Source organism: Enhydra lutris, unplaced genomic scaffold (genome assembly GCF_002288905.1).
Source record: "Enhydra lutris kenyoni isolate GAN:26980312 unplaced genomic scaffold, ASM228890v2 scaffoldscaffold2, whole genome shotgun sequence".
NCBI classification, from domain to species: Eukaryota; Metazoa; Chordata; class Mammalia; order Carnivora; family Mustelidae; genus Enhydra; species Enhydra lutris.
Window position 1 is genome coordinate 1,828,421 of NW_019154086.1, and position 21,817 is coordinate 1,850,237.

The following is a 21,817-nucleotide window of genomic DNA, read 5'->3' on the forward strand; positions in this document are numbered from 1 at the left end:
TTCTAAGTTTCAAGTGGCCTACCATAGTACCGTACCATACCTCATTGCAAAATAAACAAACCAAGAAAAGAAATACAGCAGTTTTATGCAAACTTTCCAGAATGGCAATCTTTTTTATACAATCCATATACGCTGTACCACAGTATTTGTTCAAAGAGGCTCTGACAATATCCTTTTTAGCCCAAAACTTCCATGGACTACCCCTAACCTTTGTTATTTCCCTCACGAGCAGTGACTAAGGAGAGATTCTCCAGACCTTTGGTGCTTGGCCCAGAAAAGATGGGTCAGTGCCAACACTTAGGGGAAGGCCACATCTTGAAATGCTCAGGTTGTCAGGATGTGGTCAATAAGTTTAAAGACAATTTACATAAAAACATGTGTGTGTGTATATACATATATAACAAAAATTGACATCTTTATAAATACTAGCATTTATAAATAACAAATCTATGTTATCTTCCTGAGATGGAACATGAGGTCAGGAGGATCTCCAGGCAGAAAATGATAATAAGAAGAAAAGGAGCAGCACCCTCACTAAGACCTTTATATACTCACGGTGCTGTGTTTATACTTACTAGCGGTCTTATACAATTTTAACAAAATATCATGGGGTATTTTTTTAATTCATGTTTTATAGATGTGAAAACTGACGCTTCAAGATGTTAGCTGCTCTCCCTAGATGAAACTGTTAATAAGAGGCAGAGCAGAGTTCAACCGAGACTGACTTCCATTGCAGGTTACCCAGGACAGCTCTGTTCTATGCTTGCTTTCTTAGTTAGTTCTTGATATCAACTGCTTTTACTCTCAAAAAGTGTGCAGGTTGAGATGACAAATTATATTGTCATCCAAATTTGAAAGCAAGTTTGTCTTACTGAGTGGTCCTACCCCAACCCCTCTTCTAATGGCATGATTCTTATGTTTTCCCTTTCAGTTTCTATATTGATATGCAAGAAGATAACATGAACATAGAGTCTGTAACCATATGACAGGTAGACTAGATCATTAGTAAGGGTTTACCTGGATAGCAGGAAGAATGTTCACTGTACTATACAAAACCACTATGAATTCTAGGAAATTTGGTCCACTTGGAATTGGCAGACCCCTTTGGTTCTTTTTTTTTTACAGGCAGTTTGATATTTGAAACCTTATCTTAGTTTTAGGAGGGCATCATTGTGCTCTACCTGCATTTGATCACAACCTCTGTTATCTTTAGTACATTTTTAAAAATATGTTCTTTTACACCTTTCATTGGGTTTGGAGAGAGTTTATTGTAAAGGATACAATATAGAAAATTGTAAAATTTTCTATGGTTTTCAGTTTCAGTTTTTAGTTTAACTGTGGGAGGTTTTGAGCCAGAAGAATAACACACGATGGCTTATTCGGTCAGTTGCAAATGATTTTTGTCCAGAATGGAAAATTATGAAAACTAAAAAAACCTCCTTTTTTAAAGGAGACCCAGATAGCCATAGGGAACACCCCATAGCGTTCTAATCAGGGTATACTAGTTCTACCAGCTGTTAACCCATTAAACTCACAGTCTCCCCTCCAAGCTCCAACTCTTGCCCCTCTGCAGTGAAGCAGAAGCTTAAAGGCTATCTTGTGCTCACATCGCAGCCTTGGAAAACCAAGCTGTGTGCAAGCTAACATGTACATCAGACAGAAATCACTAATCAGGAGAGAGGAGCCAGGGGAAGAAGGGAGTAGCTATGGAGAGAGAAGCTGAGAATGCTAAAGATGCCTGAGAGATCTCTGATGGAGGAGCTAATCTCCAGAGCTGCCTTGGTTTCTGACAACATTTCAGTTTCAATTCATGTGTTTCCTTACAAAGCCCTCTATTTGCATGCATTAACTTAAATGACATTTTCTTCTTTGTCATTAAGAGAATCTAACTGAAATTAAGAGGCACAGCTATAATTACCCGGTTCTTTCTCGTAGACCACAAGATCATTGGGTGAATAGATCTGAGGAGGCAATGCATCTTTTGGAGAGCCTGTTTTAGAGAGGAAGAAACAAAAGAGAGATGATGTGAAATCATGTAGCCCTCATCTCTCATAACTCATTTCCAAGAGCAGTTCTTTTGTAAAGTTTGCCCAACTTCCTGGCACAGTTTGTCAATTCTTCCTGCAAAGGCCCACAGCTCAATGGAGAGTCATTTACAACACTTCGTTCATTTCAGACAAGCAAAGAGACAAACAGAACATGAACAGTGGCCTCCATGTTTTTGGATGGAGATTCAACCAGTGTTTTTGCTTCCCAAAGAGTACATGAAATGCCCTTCTCAGATTTTAATATAAATCGTTTTCATGTCTTCCTCAATTGTTTCTTTTCTAAATATTTCTCCAGAACATGCCCCAGGTATCTAGTATAGGACCTGGTTAAAGAAGTAAATATTAAATGAATGAATAAGTAAATGGAAAATTCAAAACCACAATTGTGAGGCCAGCCCATCCGTCTATCCAATGCCTCTGGCAGTTGACTGCTTGTTTATAGGACGGCTGCTCTTTATAACATTCTGTATTTCTAAATTGAAAGAAAAATACCCTGAAGGGGTTTTATAGTGTAGTGTTTAAGAACAGAAGCTTCAAATATTTAACAACCAGGGCTCTTATCCTTACTTGGCCATATACTAGCCATACAACTCTGGTTTTTTGTTTAATCTTTGAGAAGCTAATTTTCCTCACCTCTTCAATGAGGATAATTAAACTCACCGCACAGGTTCATTAGAAAGATTAAATTAAGTCATGCATATTAAATTCAGTAATGCATGTTAAAGCATCCTACTGGTATATAGGAAGTACTCAGTACTCCACAGCTTTAAAAACAAACTTGTGTTGCTTGAAAGTTGGATTAGAACCCTACCACACATCAGTGTCTATCAACTTCTCTATCTATAAATCAAGGTGAGCAAGCATGCCTGTTCTCAACTTCCCCAAAACAGATGTGTTTAAGTATCTGTATCAGAAACAATTGCCAAGACAGATTTAAGGTTAGGTTATTCATTTGGCTTACAAAGCCCATTTGTGTTAAATTCTAAACGTAGTCTGATTTTTCTTCTGAATTAATTCCCAGCTCAGCATTATTCCAAAAGTAGGCACAGGAAGAGGAGGGGTGATTACAAAATTTTTCAATTTGAATTTTATTTGCCCTATTATGTTAGAGCCCTTAAAAATTATGCTGAACCTGGTGTCAGGGTAATAGAGAAAGCCCTGCACCAGAATCTGAAACCTGAGATCTGGAAATCACTTCTTACACTAACTCACAGAGCATCTCTAAACAGGTTACTTTGTGTTATTGGGTCTCGATGCTTCCATCTATGAAAAGATGGGGTGTGAAAAATTCTCACTCTGATACGCTCTCATTTTTAGTATCATGGGCACAATGGTATTTAGGGCTCTCCCCTAAATGCTGACACTGGTTCTCTTGATTTCTGGGTTTGATAGGAATCTTTTGACTCTGTCTGGACATTGTCTTTCCACTTTCTGAATTTCTCATCCCCTGTTCTCTCAACCAGTGCAAAGCAATGACTGAATACCACCAGCAAACGGTTTCGGCTACCCCAATTCCAGTCTACAGAAAGAGTTGATTGAATTCAAATACAACACTTTTTTTTTTTTTTTACAATAATTTTAACTACTTAATTCATTGAGTCTCTGCTGTTTGCCTGGAACTGGACTCGCATAATATGTATATTATTTCTAATATTCTCAGCTATACTGATTGTTAGGTACTCTTAGTCCCAGAGTACAAATAAGGAGACTCAGACCCTGATCAAAGTCATATTGCTTATAAATGGCAAGGGTAGGGGCACCTGGGTGGCTTAGTGTGTTAAGCCTCTGCCTTCGGCTCAGGTCATGATCCCAGGGTCATGGGATCGAAGCCCCATCGGGCTCTCTGCCCAGCAGGGAGCCTGCTTCCCCCTCTCTCTCTGCCTGCCTCTCTGCCTACTTGTGATCTCTATCTCTATCAAATAAATAAATAAGATAAATGGCAAGAGTACAAGCTGAATACAGATTCCTCTGGCACTCTTTTCATTCCCCAAACTGCCTTCATTCATTCACATCCTCATTCATTCAGTAGACCAACAGTTATCGAATCCCTACTCTGTATGTGGAATTGCTGTGGCTCTAGGGATAGTGCAGGGAACAAAAAGAGATAAACCTCTTCCCTCATAGAATGGACACAGTTGTTTGTAATAAACTATCAAGAGCCAAAATAGAGTTATTGCATTTTTGTTGTGTGCACTTAAAAATCATGCTTACCTACCACCTTTACAGTCAGAGTCCTAGTGAGATGGAATGTACGCCCATTTTCTGGATATGTAACAACACATGTGTAATCTCCATTGTTCGAAACCAAGGCGATGAGAAAACTCAAGTTCAGGCCTTCAGCTACCACATTATTAAAGTTCTGTATTTTCTGACAGCCCTAGAAGAAGTAAAAGAAAAGATGTTCAGCATTTAAATACATGCACAGAAAACATACAAATGCATATACACACACACAGCTAATTTTGCACAGAACATACAAATATCTATGCCAGCTGCATCTTTTACAAACTACTTTGGTTGAGTTTTTGATGATGTTTCTGCAAAGAATAAATATGAAGTTTCATTATACTTTCTACAAAAGGAAAATAGGACTTCTAACTGAAATACGGATTCTAAAGTACAAGCTTCCTGTCTCAGGATCCTGTATTTGAATTTTGGAAATCCGTGTTAATAGTTAAACAAGATTAAAAAAAAAAATTGTTAAACAAGGTTAAAGTTTTGGAAAACAACTAAGGCATCTTAAGGAAGTTCATGTGCTGCTATTTAAGAAATGCTTATTTTTCATTTTTCCACATTTGTTTAGTGATTATATTAATTTGGGAAGCCAGCCACTCTGACAATTGAGGTCTCATGTTAGGTGCCTGATTTCAGTGTTTGTTGTTGTTGTTTTGTTTTGTTTTATTTTGTTTTTTTCTCTCTTTACTTTTTTTTAAGGTTTTATTTATTTATTTGGGAGAGAGAGAAAGAGAGTACAAACAGGGGAGAGTACAAACTCCCCACTGAACAGGGAGCCAGCCAGACAAAGAGCTCAATTCCAGGACCCTGGGATCTTGACCTGAGCCAAAGGCAGCCACTTAACCTAGTGAGCCACCCAGGCGCCCCTAGTTTCAGCATCCTTGATGGCTCTGTTGAATCTCTCTATTGGTCACTGACAAACATTTTTGGCATTTCCTTCTACTTATCCCATTTACTTTTTACAATTAAATATTAGAGACTTCAGAGTCTAAAATGAAAAGATATTTTATAAGTCTTATCAAGAGTTATTTATTTCTACTCCAAAATTATGCTTTTATATACTTCTACTGATTTGTAAAATTCTGAGATTGAAATACCTCACTCAACATAACTGGGATCCTGTTCTGGCTCTCTGAGCCTCACTAATTGGCTTATATTGTTTTATTTGTTGTTGTTGTTTTTCTCTCAAAGAAAAAAATACATCAACTGTCAAAAAATTCCATGTGGAACATTCGCTTTTAGAAAAACTTTTTTCTTTAAAAAAAATCATTAATTAATCTGTGACGAAAATGAACTGGGTTATGCCCAAGGTCCTTTAGATCTCGAAAATTCAGGAAGGTTATTATTGACTTGTACTTTAGATTTACTGTATCTACATATGTAACTCTGATTCTTGAATATGTGAGGTTTTCTTACTTCAATTCCTGGAGCATGTGTTTTGAAATATGACAGTTACACGGAGTGGCATATTTTGCAATCCTTTGTCATAGGAACTATGTCTTTTAAGAATATCGCTACACTTTTGATTCATGGAGATGATCATCAAGAGGGAGCTATTATATGCTCAGTTATTTTCTGAATGCAATTTATCCTGTTTTGATAAGCAGTGTTTCTAGACACCTGTCACATCAGCAAAATATTTCAATCCTCTTAGGTTATCACAAAGTATAAGGCCACAGAGACCTGTACTCTTATAATGAATTTATGTCAGATTTGGTTTAAATTGAGTTTAGACTATCTATAGAACTCTATTTGATTTTTGTGGCACCTTTCATTTAAACAGTTCAAAGCTATTTTCTTCTCTCATTTGTTAGCTTAGCTGTTCTTAAATCCCCATGAAGTAGACAGATCAGACTAAATATGCTCTAGATCTGCAGGTGAAAAAAAATAATGAGACAGACAGATAAAGAGGTATTCTAGATAACACAGAGCAAAGCTAAAACTCAGTTTTCCAGACAGATGAACAAAGGTTTTACCCTAGCTTCTTAACTAAGAATGAACACCTCTCCTTGGGCTGGAAAAATTGCATGGGTACATGTATTTACATGCACTCCATTATCCCATCGGACTTTTATTCCAACCTTAGCAAGTCTGGAATGCTTTTATGTCCATTTTATAGACAAGGGTATAAAGGCCTAGAAAGGTTAAGGGATTGCCAGTGTCATAGAGCTAGGTAGTGTCAGAGCTAAAATTTAAATCTAGATCTACCTGTTTTGAGGCCCTTGTTTTAAGTCCACCTGACACTGTCTCCCTACCCTATCCTGTGGCCCTGCATATATGCCACACCCAGCCCCAGTGTTAACAGTGTGCTACGTACGTCTCTATCACTTAGACAAGGTGGATTCCCACAATTCATGATAAACTGGAAAAGCATACTATTCCGGATAAGAAGTTAAAAATTACTACTGCCCTTGTCAACAGCACTTCTTAAGAATGTACTAAAAGAAACTTATTTCTTTGACTTATCAAGTATCACTTATGTGAAAACTATTTAAACACATTTGATTTAGGATTTATAGTATGTGTTACAAATATGAAGAAACACCTCTAACTCAAAGCCTTTTCATTCATTCACTCATTAGTTCATTCACCCTTGAGTATGAATCATAAGCCATGTACCAGGCCACTGTCTGAGGTTCTGAGAATATAGCATTGAGTAAAACAAAGGGTCAACTCTTATGGACTTATCACGAACAGAGAAATAGAATCAGAGAAACAGAGCAAGCAAAGAAAAGGGTACAAAATAGCTGTGTGTTGATCTCTTGCTAGCTCTCTTCTTTTTCTTCTTCTTAACCAAACCCATGAGCATGAACTTGAAATTTGGGCTGGGTATGCTTAAGGGTATTCAATGGGCCTGTGAGTCAATGGTGTAAGTATGCTTTCTTGTGAGATTTTCTCTTCTTTCCACAAAGGATAAAAAGGTAGGCCAGGGACAGGTCTTTCTTGGAGCTGCTTTGTCTAGAAAAAAAAATATTTCAAATTAAGAAATATTCCCAAAAAATCGATGGAAAAGTTTCAGGTCTGATCTACTATTCAGAAAAAGCTGACCACTCAAAAAATTTAAATTAACTAGTTTTAACCAAAAGAAGTATCAAGAAAAAAAATACAAAAAAGCCATTTCAAAGTTATTAGACCTATAGCATGTTGGAAAAAGATATAAAAGAAATATTTTACATTCTAAGCATGCCCGTGCATGGTAGGGGTAGCTTTGGGACATTGGTGACCTATAAATAACCATTAACTTTAGCCTATCATGTGTGATGAACTCTAATTCTTATAAGCAGTTGCATCTCTAGACCCTTTGGCACACATACCTGAGACACACAGTATGATTTTAAGCACAATAAAGTATTCCTAAAAATAAATACTGCAGATTTCAAAATCATTTCTTGTGGAATCAAGGGGAAAAAAAAGTTTAAACAAAAATCTAGATATCCAAAGAATTAAAAAAAAAAAAAAAACATGTTTCCAAATGCAAGAAATGATTACTGGTAAGTTGATTTCTACTGTGAAGCAAACACTTGTCTGACTAGAAAACAAGCCATCCACTTAGTTGACCAATCAGTTCCTCATTTTGAATTCAAAAGAGAGAAGTTCAACAGGAGATAAACGTTTCTAATACGTAGTGGTAACCATGGCAACCTACCGCAACATATAGGTAAAGAACAGCACGAGAAATAACTCTGAGATCTTTGAGAGGAAATAAATCATGTGCTGAAGCATGGGGTGTGAGCGGGGGGAAGTCATGACTAAAAAAAGACAGATATTTCCATTCAATAAACCTACAACTTTTAAAGAACTGTAGGAGGGCACAAGAATGGAAATGGTATAGTTTCTGACCTAGAGGCATGCAGTCTAGTGCAGAATTGCAACAAATATGATGAGAAGCATATTGGGGTGGGGAAGTGAGGGAAAACATTAAACACAAAACATTTAGAAAAACTTCCTGGAGGAGGAAGATGTGGGTCTGATTGTTAAAGGGCAAGTAGAATATCACCAGCTATGTGGGAGGAGGGGAGACTTGGGGAAGTGACACCCTAGACACGGGGAAAATGTGAAAAAAGTCCCCTGCATGGGATGTCTGGGTGGCTCGGTTGCTGAAGAGTCTGCCTCAGCTCAGTTCCTGAACCCAGGGTCCTGGGATCCAATCTTGCATCAGGATCCTTGTTCAGTGGAGAGCTCTTTCTCCCCCTGCCTGCAGTTCCCCCTGGCTTATGCTCTCTCTCTCTCTCCCTGACAAATAAATAAATAAATTTTAAAAAATCTCCTGTACTCTTATAGCATTTTAGCCTCTGTGTTAGGCCTTAACCAACTTTATGAGCTCTTTCCATGCTTATTTCTTCCTCTAGAAAACTTACTCCCAGGGGCATGTGGTGGGTGGATGAGTACTGTTACCCGCGTGGGCAGCAACTTGCCCAATACTTAGCACATGGGAAATGCTCAGTACATTTGTGTTGTAGGTTAGAAATATGAGAGAAGGAAAGACACAAGACATGGTGTTGAAAGTTCAAGCGGTATGCACATGATAACAAGAAGATGAATACAAGGATTGTAATACATGGGATGGGGCAGTTGCAGGATGGGAAGGGAAACCGGGTGAGGATACAAAGAGTTTGAGATATAACATTAGAATAGTTATGAATATCTATTGACATTTTTGCACCCAAGATTAAGTTGCTATGAAATGCATCTTACTTGTTCACAAAGTCTTCTCAGAGTTCTATCCACCAGTCACTTTCAATGAACTTCAGAATTGCATCATCCATCATCCAGTGTTTACACAACAAACACTTAACAAAATCCCTCCCATGTGACAGGTACTGTGTTAGGAGCTGGGCATACCGCAGACAGCAAAAACAGAAATGAACCTTATTCTCATGGAATTTTCCAATCCAGTCCAATTCATTCAATTATTGAATCAGTTCCTAAATACAAAGTATATTGGCCCCGTTTTGCACTGTGTGCTTGTTATTCAAGGGTTAGAGAGAGATCACTACCCAGTACAGAAGAGAGAAATGCAATCATTACAGTAACAAAGATGAGGTATAACTTAAGTGCTTTCACAATACAGAGTGGGTGATTCATTCAGCCTAAGTCAGCTTCAAGACTTCTCAGATACTTGAATGGGGTTCAAGTTTAAAGGATGGACCTTAACTTCTCAGAAGTCCAGAAACTATACATAAAATGCTGTGTGTACATATGCATACAAATAATTCAACGCGTATGGCTTGAAAAGAAAATGTGATACATACTTCCTTTATACCAAAGGTTAAAAATCACTACATTGGGACTACAGAGAAAGGAAAGAGATAACCAAACTAAGATGTCAATCAGATTGAAACAAGCACCTTAAAATAAAGTTGATTACATAGACCTTGGACTAACCTAACAATACATGCCATGCCAACAAGAAGGCCAAGCTTAGCATTGTTTCAGTCATGTTTTCCTGATGGCTCTGTGTCCGAAAAAGCAAAAGTTTTCACTTTTCTGAGAGATTTTTTTTTTTTTTTTAAGATTCCATTTATTTATTTGACAGACAGAGATCACAAGTAGGCAGAGAGGCAGGCAGAGAGGTGGTGGGGGCGGGGAAGCAGGCTCTCCGCTGAGCAGAGAGCTCAACGTGTGGTCCCATCCCAGGACCCTGAGACCACAACCGGAGCCGAAGGCAGAGGCCCAACCCACTGAGTCACCCAGGCGCCCCCTTCTGAGAGATTTATAAACAATAGCTGGCCAATTCCGATTCACGTCACTGAAAGTTAGAGGTGGAGGCATTTTTCTAATTTTAATGATCACACTGAGTACAAGGAAAACCAGCTTTTTGCAAATTGAGATCTGGAATGATCTCTATCCTGCTAAATGGCAGCTGAGAGCTTTTCAGCAGTTGCTATCAAGGTAATATCCAACACATCCTCTAAAGTGGTTCCTCTGATCCTCAGTAAGAAGGGGAAAATTGCCTTTGTTTTTACAAGTGCCTCTGGAGAAAACTATTGAAATATCCAGTTATAAAAATGAGAACAAGAGATGATCCAGTAGTATGAAAGTCAGGATGGCTCACCATATTCTAAAGCTTTTGTCTCTGAGTAAATCCAATAATAATAGTAACAACAACAACGGATCACACTTACCTGTGTCTTTACGCCTATGCATTCAGAAGTCCCTATGTGAATAAATATGCAACCTCCAATTTATATATGTGTTGTGTTCCAAAAGTTCTTTTATAAGCTGGCTATTTGAAATTCAGTAAATCACTTCCAAACCATGGTTCGGTTTCCAGGCTAGTAACAAAACCTGGCTCATTTGACAAACATTTACAGAACATCAATTTAACTCAGAAGATTGTCGAACTAGGGACTATGAATTCTGGCCCAGACTGAAGAACTCTCGGCCATGTAGAAAACAGCAGGACAGAAGAGAAGCAGAGGAGAAAAATTCAAGCCTATCCCATTTCCCCTGCAATTCTTAAAGAGAAACTTCTGATTTTCTGTTCCCACCAATCCCAGTTTTCTGAGCCCCTTTTGACTTCCCTGGGTGATCGAGCCACTGGTTTCCTTATGGCCCCCAGTCTCCCTTATGACCTAGCCTGTGTGCAAAGCTGGCTCTGTCCTTCAAAGTGCCTCACACTCCAGAAATAAAGATTGAAGCACCCTCCCTGTGTCATTTCTGAAAGGTATTAGCTTTGGAACCCAACGAAAGTGGGTTCCCAGATTTTTCCATTACTGGCTGGACTGTTTCCAGTAAATTATATAAAATAATTTAAAGCTATGGGACCAGGAAAAATCTCTCAACCACTCTGTACTTGAGTCTTCTTAATGATAAAATGGAGAAAATGATAGACCCTACTTAATGTTGAGAGAATTAAAATCATCAAAATATTTGGAAGAATTCCTGTGCTCAGTAAAAGTTAGGTATCACGTTTTACCTCTCTGAGCCTCTGGTTCCTAATGATATCGACCCTGAAGGAAGTGGTGAGTATTACATTTAACATATAAAGTACCCAGTACAAGGTATTTTACTAGGAAAATGCAAGAAATGTTAGTTTCCTTTTCCTTTTCTCAATTCATCAGTTTTCACCCTCTGTCAACAGAAAAACAAATTTGCTGAAACTGATTAATTTGTCTTAACTCTCGCAGTTATTACTAAAATAAACTATTTCTCCAATGTCAAGGTAGGGAATTCAGCTAATAACAATGGAAAGAGAACTACTGCAAGAGAGCCAAGATATCCACGCAGATGCAGGAGGTGATTGCAGAGGGTAGGAAATAGAAAGCAATGTCAGCCTTGCTATACAGTGATGGGAGAATCCCCCTGCCAAGAACGCTGATTTTGTTCCCAAGACTGCGGAACTCTCAGGATTAAAGGTATCAGTCGATTACTCAAAGATAGAGAAATAAAAAGCAGCACATCAATAGCAACCTTTCCAGAATCAGAGAATAGGAAGGATGTCCGTTACTGGTTGTCCTCTTAGTCACCTGAACATTGTTGGGAATGTGCCATTGCATTGTTTTCACTGCTATGACTTTTTTTCTTGATTTTTCTATGTTTCTTGTCCTCATTCACCCTATGAACATTCTCTCCAGATTTTGATTTTAGCCCTTATCCTTTATGATTTTATTTTGTATTTTGTCTTCTTCTTAAGGGATTCAACTATCACAGAGATGCAGCCAATTCTCTATCTCCAGTTTTGATTTTTCTTCTACACTCCAGACCCATATACATGTAACCACGAACTATAGGTCGCTGCTCCCTAGAGATCTCACAGATATCTCATTGCCCCCAAACCACTCCTTCTCTGCTATTTCATACCTTGGTTAATAGCACCAACATTCATCCAACCAGAAAAACAAAAAAAATCTAGAAATCTTTGAGGACATAGAGATGCGAAAGTCATAACTTCATCCTCAAGAAATAATCAATCTCATAGGATACATGCCTGTACATTTCTCCCTCTTCTTAGAAACAACAATTAATTATCTTTGGTACTCATATGGAAATTAGAATTCCACTTTTTTATAAGAGTAAGAATTCTTATTTATAAACTTGTCTGAATTAAAGTGTAGGATCTTTTTGGAACTATGCAGGGTAGGACATATATCTTATTCATCACTGTGTTCCCCCAAACCTGACATATTGCATTGAATACAATCGATCTTCAACAGCTGTTAAATGTATACATGGATGACAGTAAAACAATAAAGGAAGTGAAAAATGACATGGAGATAGGCATAAATAAGTTGCTTTGGGATTATATTAGGGAAAAAAATATTTCTAGCTGGAAAGAAGAGAGAACATTCCATGAAGGTGGTAGAATTTGAACTGTTCTAAAGAAAGAAGAGGGGGCCTTCCAGGTAGGTATGCATCAAGAAAAAGGGAAAAAAAAATAGAATATATAAGGAAATAAAATTAATTTTTTTCAGACCATTGAGTAGTCAAAGTATAGGAAAGTGAACAGGGTTAGAGATGAGAGAACTCAATTGCAGGTAAAGAGAAGAACATTTTATTTAATTGGAAAATGCATTATACTTACTAATGTACAATTGTTAATATTATTCTTTTAATCATTTTTTATGCTGTCTGCTATGGAACACTATGATCATAGAATATACAATGATCGGGGCGCCTGGGTGGCTCAGTGGGTTAAGCCGCTGCCTTTGGCTCAGGTCATGATCTCGGGGTCCTGGGATCGAGTCCCGCATCGGGCTCTCTGCTCAGCAGGGAGCCTGCTTCCTCCTCTCTCTCCGCCTGCCTCTCTGTCTACTTGTGATCTCTCTCTGTCAAATAAATATATAAAATCTTTAAAAAAAAAAAGAGAATATACAATGATCGACTGTACCTGTACCTAGCCTCAAAAGTAAAAATTCAATCTATGTCTTATTTCATCTACACCCACTCACTGCGCCCCAAGATTATTGTGAAGCAAATCACAGACATTATATAATTTCACTTGTAAAGATTTTTATGTATATCTCCAAATGACAAGACCTTGTCTTCGGCAAGCATAACTACAGTATTATTATAACAATTTAAAAAGTGACAACTCATTGTATTATCAATATTCTGTGGTCAGAGTTCCCTGGTTTTCTCATAACTTGCTCTATAGCTTGGCTGAAGAAAACACAATCTAATTAAGGTCCATACATTGCAACTAGTTGTTATGGATCTTAAATCAGTCTTTCTCTTTTTCATTTTCTTTCTCCTTCCTTCCCTCCCTGTCTCTTAATCATTTTACTTTAGCATAAAATACATACAAAATCACTCAAATATATGTACGAGTTCATGTATTATTATAAAGCAAATACTTTGTAAGCACCACGCAAGTCCAGAATAGACTGTGATTAGTCATCCCTGAAGGCCTTCCACATGCCCCATGTCAATCACAGCTCTTTTCCTCCCCTGCCAAAGTAGCCACTATCTACACTTTCATGGTAAAATCAATTTCTTATTTTTAATTTATAATTTTATCACCTACATGACCATCCTTAGACACTATAGTTTCATCCAATGTTAAATGTGTCTTACGTGTCTCAAAACCTACACATTCCCACATCATGCCTTTCTTTTCCTTGTAATTTATCTGTTGAATAATCCAGGACATTTGGCCTATAGAATTTTCCAGTCTGGATTTTGCTAACTGCAAACTCATGGTATAGATCAATACATTCCTCTGTTCCTTATATACCCTGCAAAATGGCAGTAGGATCCAAAGGGTGTTTTGGGTTTTGTTTTTTGTTTTGTTTTGTTTTGTTTTTTTTCAGACTCAGGTTTAATCCATTTGGCACAATTATAAGTGATATTTTATTCTTTCATAAGAAGGAATATGTCTTGGGGCGCCTGGGTGGCTCAGTGGGTTGGGCCTCTGCCTTTGGCTCAGGTCATGATCTCAGAGTCCTGGGATTGAGCCCCGCATTGGGCTCTCTGCTCTGGTGGGGAGCCTGCTTCCCCATGTCTCTCTCTGCCTGCCTCTCTGCCTACTTGTGATTTCTGTCTGTCAAATAAATAAATAAAATTAAAAAAAAAAAAAAAGAAGGAATATGTCTAGCTGTTCCCTTTCTTATGATGGTATCAGTCACTGATGCTTCATGCTCAGATTTATTAGTTCATTAGGGGCTGCAAATGATTATATACTTTTATAAAAACACATTTCTCTGCACTATTTCATTACTCAGTGCACATTTCTTACAGGAAAAGCAGAATAAATAGCTGATTTTTTCCCTTTACTCGTTTTCAAGATAACAAATTGATTTCCTATCATCCACTAAATGTGACCAATTATTTTAAAAATATCATTATGAACTTATGGATTTAAATTTAATTCATAAGATTCAACTCATTGTGATTAATGACCTTACTGAAGTTCAAATTGTTCCATTATTGGCCAATGGAAAACTCTTAAAGTTGGCTCCTAAGTCATTTCATTAATGACTTAAACCATTAGATGCTAACATTTTAAACTATGATTATGAATTGCCTATTTCTTCTTTTAAATCTGTCAACTTTTGCTTCATGCAGTCAGACACACTGCTGCGAGGCACATATACTTGTACTATTTTTATGACTTCCTGATGAATTGACCCTTTTATTATTCTGAAAAGTCCTCTTTATCTCTGGCAATACTCATTGTCTACAGTCTATTTTATGTGTTACTGGTATATCCATTCTAACCTTCCTATTTTTATTCATCATTTATCTTTAATTTTAAATTCCTTCTCCTTTCCACTTTCTGTTCATCTTAAGGCATTATCTATCATGTTCATTTGCTGTTATGTCCCTCTTAGTTTTAGCTGAATGACTTATTTCCATCTTCCTAACTTTCTAATTTTGGATGTTTCTAATTCTTATTGATCTAGGTTATTCTTTCACATCTCATTTCTTAATATCTTTTAGCTCATTTTTTAACTAGTAAGTCACATTATATTCCTCTGGCATGCTTCTTTTTTTTGGTAGAAATGTTATTCTGCTTCATATTCTCCTTTTTCTTCTCAAGTTTGAACAGGATTTTACCTTGGTTCTTTTATTTTAAGGTTTTATTTTTATCTGTTTAGAGAAAGAGAGCACATGTGAGCAGGGAGAGGGGGAGAGGGAGAAAGAGAATCTGAAGCAGACTCTGTACTGAGCGTGGAGCCCGACATGGGGCTCGATCTCAGAACCCCGAGATCATGAAGTGAGCCCCCCAGGCACCCCTATCCTGGCTCTTTTTGTTATTCATTTTTATGTTAAATGCGTTTTTTTCTGAGCTTTTGAATTTGGCAGGATTTTCTAACTTCACAGAGCTCCCTCTTCCAAACTATGATCTTGAGATTTGTTGAGTCTGCTGCTTCAGAACTTCTTACTATGGGCCTCTTGGACTCATTCTCTGTTAGAGAGTAAAACTCTTCCCAACTTCAACTCCTGTTCTCAAACTGGCCCACCACACTTTACAGTGAGGATCGCTGGTTCCTTGTTCTCCAGTCTAGCAGAGACCACATGACTTCCATCTGCCCCACTTCCCTAGACACTGATTCTATATGTGGTTTGTTTCACTTATGTCATCGAAAGTGATTCTTGTGGCTAACTCATCCCGGAGTTTGTTCTAAATGTTGTCCAGTAGTTTTTAGCTTTGGCATATGTGGGTATGTGAGGAGATTAAAAAACAAATAAGGCTGCTGCCACAGGTGCCATCTTCCAACATCTTCATTTTTGACTGAATACTTGCCAAGTCTCTCAGATGTGGAAGAGACCACAGATGGACTGTGCCCACAAATGAGGATAAACATGGGAACACACACAGATAGCAGAATACAGTGCTGACTAATCAAGGAGTTGACATTCACCAGATGAGCGAGCAGCTTCTGACCTCACTTAGCAATGAAAAGAGCATGCAGGCATTTCTCAAATGGTATCTCACAGGAAGTTAATAGAAATATGGTAGTTCTAGTTGTCCAGTGAATGTAATTTAGGAAATGGTGAGTTGAGACAAAGCATTCTTCACTACTTCCTCAAAATGGCACACAGATAAATAAAAATGGCACAAAGTAAAGACGTGGTAAAAGATTTGCATAAAGTTATTAAGGAAGAAATAAAAAATCTGACAAGAAAAACCTCAGTTTCAACATTAACTCAAGAATCAAGGACAGACATTGCCATTTTAGAGAGCGTAAGATGCTCCTGAGTTTGCTTACCATGTACCAAGTGATGGTTGGTTTGACAGTGGAAGGAAAGAACCCATCTACATTTGGACACGTGATCTTCTGAACACCATACTCTATATACAGCTTGTGCAGTGGGAGTTTCATGGAGGAATTGAAGCAGCTGTCTTTCTGAACCACTTCCAGGGGAAATGCAACTTTGCTGCAGTATGTGGTGTTCCTGAAAAGAAAAATAGCCAATAAATGGGCAATTGCCTTTGCATTGAATTTGATGCAGCAATCACATGAAAATGAGCTAAGTGAAATAATGCTGCGCATTGAGATTTCATTTGCATGTGAGTTCACATAGAAATTAAGTGCGTTATAGAGGTATTTCTTCTACCAATTTGATGTCACAAAATAAAAACAGACACATTTAGCTACTGCTGATATACTAAAATATTTACATTTTAGGATGACTGGGCAATTGTATTTACATTTGAATGTCCACACAGGTCATTTAGTCTGCCTAGGGGCTCTCTCATCCCTTATGCAGGGGGTAATTTTCAGCCTCATAAGATATATCCTCTGACTTAAAAAAAATAATGGACAGTGGTAAGACTGATTTTTCTGGTTTCCAAAGTAAAATCTGGATGTTATCCTCAGAGGAATATTGAAACAAGAATACAAGTGGTACAATCCTGGAGGATGAATCTTAATTTATGGCCCTAAGACATCAGTCCACCTCACATATGGAGGCTTTCCATGTCATCCTCCACGCACCCCACTTCTAAATTAGGGTTCTCATTCTCTGAGCACCTCAAACATTTCCTTGATTGACTTTATCATAGTTCAAACAAGGGCATGGTCACATGTTTCTTCTTTTGTTCTTTGCATGTAGTACAGTGTCTAAACTTTCAGTAGGCACTAACTAAATGTTTCAAAAATAAATGGAATGGATGTAAAACATGTGTCTGTACACATAAAGGGAACACAGATAATAAAAATAACTGATTTCTTAGGGTTATGGGTAAATGGGTCACTCACTGTCTACCTTTTTTTGTGATTTCAATTCAAGGTGCCAAATACATATAGATACTCATTAACTAATTAATTGAGGCTAAATACAGTGAAATGGGGGATGCATTTCTCTCCCAGAATGGGAAGAAGGGATGTTTAAAGATGACTTATGACAACGATAATAAGGTAAGAAGGGACAGTGGCAGCTATAATCACCACCTAAAAATAGCAAAAGGTCTACCAGGTGGAAGAAGTATTCTATAGGTGGAAATTTTACAGGGGGTAATTTTCAGCTTCATAAGATATATTCTCTGACTTAAAAAAAATAATGAACAGTGGTAGGACTGATTTTTCTGGTTTCTAAAGTAAAATCTGGATGTTATCCTCAGAGGAATATTGAAACAAGAATACAAGTGGTACAATCCTAGAGGATGAATCTTAATTTATGGCCCTAAGACATCAGGCCTTTGATTTTACATGGGCCAGTTTAAGGACATTCTCCACTTAGGAATTGCCTCAGGACTGTGGAAAGCTTCTGGTGTCTCCACCAGACAAGTTCACTTCTAGATTTACTTTAGGGACAGAGAAGATAAGCAGACAGGTAAACTGAAGAGATGGCCATCTGGAAATTGATAAATCACATTAAAGGAATACTCAGGCCTTAACAGTCACGCTGCTCCTATAATGTAAAGGTTAGAAAAGTTTGAGGAAGTGCTCTAGATAAGTAGGAAACAAAAATAGAGTTAATGAAACACTAAAATGCAGAGAAGAGAACAAGGTCATCCAGAAAGCTACTGATAACGCTTTCCCAGCTATTTCTGATGTCCACCTGTAACAGATTAACAATTGCCAAAGATGGAAAGGAGATTTTAGGCTGCTTTTCTCATTGGGTGGATACAAATGCCAAAGCTCTCAGACACAGACTGACGTGCCTAAGGTCACCAGCTGAGTAGCATAAGGGCTGGGATGCCAGCCTGGTTTCTGTGTCTTTTCATCCCATGCTCTTTCCACTATAATCTGTCTTGACCTCTCCTACAAAGCTGTCTTGGACATAAATAGTGGTCAGTGCTCTTTGGAAGCTTGCAAACTAGTCTAGAGTTCATTCCAATAAAACTAAAGAATCAGGTGAAAACCTCAAAAGGGCCTTCAGAGGTTCCAAGGGACTCCTAAGGCCACAATGATGAAAATGCGTTCTGTGACAGAGAAGTCCTTTTTCACTTAATCGTAACATAGCTTAAATATATCAAAATGTAGTCACATTTCTCTATCAGAGAATGGTCAATAACCATGAGAGACAAAGGGCATTCAGAAGACAGTGTGGGACTATCTATTATGTCATTCTATGCTGTTGTATCATTATATCATTCAGCCCTATTGTTATGGGCTGAATTGTGTTCCCCAAATTCATATGTTGAATACTTAACCTCCAGTAATTCAGAATGTGACCATATTTGGAGACAAGTCTTGAAAGAGGTGATTAAGGTAAAATGAGTATGGTGGGCCCTAATCCAATATGACTGATATTCTTATAAGAAGAGGAGAATAGGACAGAGATGATGCAGGGGGTAGATCATGTGAAGAGATGGAAAGAAGATGGCAGTCCACAAATCAAAGAGAGAGAAATGAGACCAACCCTGCCAACACTTTGATCTTGGAATTATAGCCTCCAGGACTGCAAGAACACAAATTTCTGGTATTTAAGTCACTTTTCTGTGGTATTTTGTTTTAGTAGCCCTAGCAAACTAATAGGTGCATACTGCACCTATTAAACAGTAGGAAACTGTGTAAAAACAAAACAAACACAAAACAAAAACAAAAACAAGCCATAATCCACAAACCAGATGGGAATTTAAAAAACAAAGTAAGTCTTGGAAGCTAAAAGGGGACCTTGGGAAAAGAGTAGCCAAAGATCTAAGCCTTAAAAATGATTATTCTTTAGAGAGGCCTCGGCTGTTTTTTTTTTTTTTTTCTTTTAAAGATTTTATTTATTTATTTGACAGAGAAAGATTGAGCACAAGTAGACAGAGAGACAGGCAGAGGTTGGGGGAAGCAGGCTCCCTGCTGAGCAGAGAACCCGACGTGGGGCTCAATCCCAGGACTCCGAGATCATGACCTGAGCTGAAGGCAGAGGGCTAACCCACTGAGCCACGCAGGGGCCCCGGAGCTCAGTTTTTTATAATTTTTTTTTTTTTTCAGAACAAAAACAGCATTAATCTGTGGTAATAGAAGAATAGAATATGGTTTAAAATATGGTTTAAATAGAATATGGTTTAAAATGCAAAATCTATATGAATTTTCAAGATTCAACAAAGTGGATTTGAAAGAAATTTTGCAGTATTGGTGGGGTTCTTTGGATTATATTCTTAGATTCCCAATGATATGGTGTTTATTTGTTTTGTAAGGCAATTTTGATGAAAAAGTTTGAAAGGCATTATTCTAAATACACTGGATATCTCCCAAATATTCTTCTTCCATAAGGCATCCTAAGGCTTTCTTCTGTATCAGGGACATCGAAAGATGCCAAGAACAACAGAAATGAATGGGTTCTGCTCTCTACTGTGCTCATTGTCTAGGGAAATAGATGCTTTCAGTTGAGGCAGAAATGCAGGCAGGTTCTAATATCAGGGAAAAGGAAAAAAATAAACAAGGCTCCATCATTAGATAATCTTGATATATGTCAGGGTTTGAAAAGGAACCAGTTATAGAGAAAGATCTCAGGAGTGCAACCGTTTTCTCTGCACACCTCTTGGGCAACCTCTGCTAATCCACTGAGTTGGGGTGTAACTCTTTCTAGATGTTTCCTTCCCTGCCATAGCTTCATAGCAGATGCATCCTCCAGATAAAAGCCCAGGAACTAAAGGGAAAAGAGAAAGTCCCCACCAAGAATCAGGCTACCTTAACATGCAGGTATAGTTGCCAGTATCGTTGAGGAGGGTGGGTCGGAACCAGAGAACATCTTTCTCTTTACTAATGCGGTTGTCAGGGAGGCGGAAGTTAATTGGCTCCTCCAGGTCCCGGTCCTGCCTCGTCCAATACCAGATCAGAGTCAGGCCAGCTGAGTGGGCTGTGCTGTAGTTGTATTTCAAGAAGTGTTCAAAGAGTGGGCACTTGAGGCGAGCTGGCTCATCTTCAAACACTTGGATCTGCCTCATGGTATCTAGTCCCCAGTCATCACAGCGTTCTGGAATGATCAAAAAAAGAAAGAAAGGGCTAGTGAGTCACCTCATGTTAAAGGCCTTCTCAGGACACCCAATCTTTTCCAGGAACCCCCCTGTCTGGTGATGTTCAGTAGCCTCTCTGTAATAATTGCGTGGAATGGGCACTGTGGGATGAAGAAATTATTTCTGTATCTTCCTTTAGCATCTTTTCATTACCTCTTGGATAATGACTTGATCTGATAACTTGAGCTTGTCATGCCCTATAAGGTATGGGGAAGAATCTCACCTGAAAAAGAAATCATGTGCTCTTTCACCCTCTGGAGACAGAGTAAGTTCTGAGGAAAAAATTGTAACTGAAAAGATAACCCTCCAAGACTCTCAGTTCTTCCCAGGTCTCCTGATTTGCGGGTTAGATCTGCCCAGGCAAAGAGATCTATCTACATCATAGTCTCAGGAGCAAAACTATATATGTAATAAATAAAATGAAGTTTGTCACTAAAGTTTATGGTTGCATATTAAGACAACATTTTTGTGGCAGCAGACAATTGAGAGAACAATTAAATTTGTGGTACTTTAATTTTGATAAAAGCAAAGAATTTGAAGCTTTATGACTTGCAGAAGGATTTGTAAGCAATAAATCCCTATGTAAGTAATAGATCTCTGAGAAATTTAACAAACTGGCTTTTCTGAGACTCAACAAATTACTATTATTTATAATTCCTATGCCTTTAATAAGAAACACCTTTTACAATCCAATATACAAAGAAAGAATTGGAAAGATCAAAATGTTGCTCACACCAATACAAACGTAATAGTAATTTTTTAAATAAAACATCTATGTTACCAGATTCTTCAAATACATTTTCATTAAAGCTATGAAGTTGCATAATCAGCTCATTTGGTTTACAGGATATTACAACCACAGTTTTTCAGATACATATGTCAGATGGAATATATACAACCATTTTCACTCCTTTCTGAAACTCCACTAAAACCAAAATAATTTTTTCAAGACTTAACCCCAAGTAAGAGCAAGAGCAGGAGAAAAACTAGTAACAACATCAAAATTGACAAACTGTAACCAGTTCGGTCCATTTAAATACTTTGCTTTGTTTTGTTTTTCATCCTTGGCTTTCATCCTGTCTCCTAGAGCTGAGAAATGATATATTTTTATCAAATTAAAGAAATGCTCAACTGTTTAAAAAAATTAAAATTAATGGATAAATCCTCAACCTGCAGGGGAAAACAGGGGAGC

At 37.8% G+C, this 21,817-nt stretch overlaps 1 protein-coding gene across 2 annotated transcripts in view; it reads right to left on the minus strand.

Moving 5' to 3' along the window:
- Nucleotides 1-21,817, minus strand: part of LOC111151093 (interleukin 1 receptor accessory protein) — a 125,731-nt gene that overhangs the window by 22,804 nt on the left and 81,110 nt on the right. For both annotated transcript variants that reach the window (XM_022508865.1, XM_022508874.1), the window contains exons 3-6: nt 20,300-20,585; nt 16,439-16,625; nt 4,260-4,425; nt 1,919-1,990 (exon numbers count right to left, since the gene is read on the minus strand). In XM_022508865.1, coding sequence (XP_022364573.1) covers nt 1,919-1,990; nt 4,260-4,425; nt 16,439-16,625; nt 20,300-20,585 — 711 coding nt within the window. The remainder of the gene's footprint in view (nt 1-1,918; nt 1,991-4,259; nt 4,426-16,438; nt 16,626-20,299; nt 20,586-21,817) is intronic.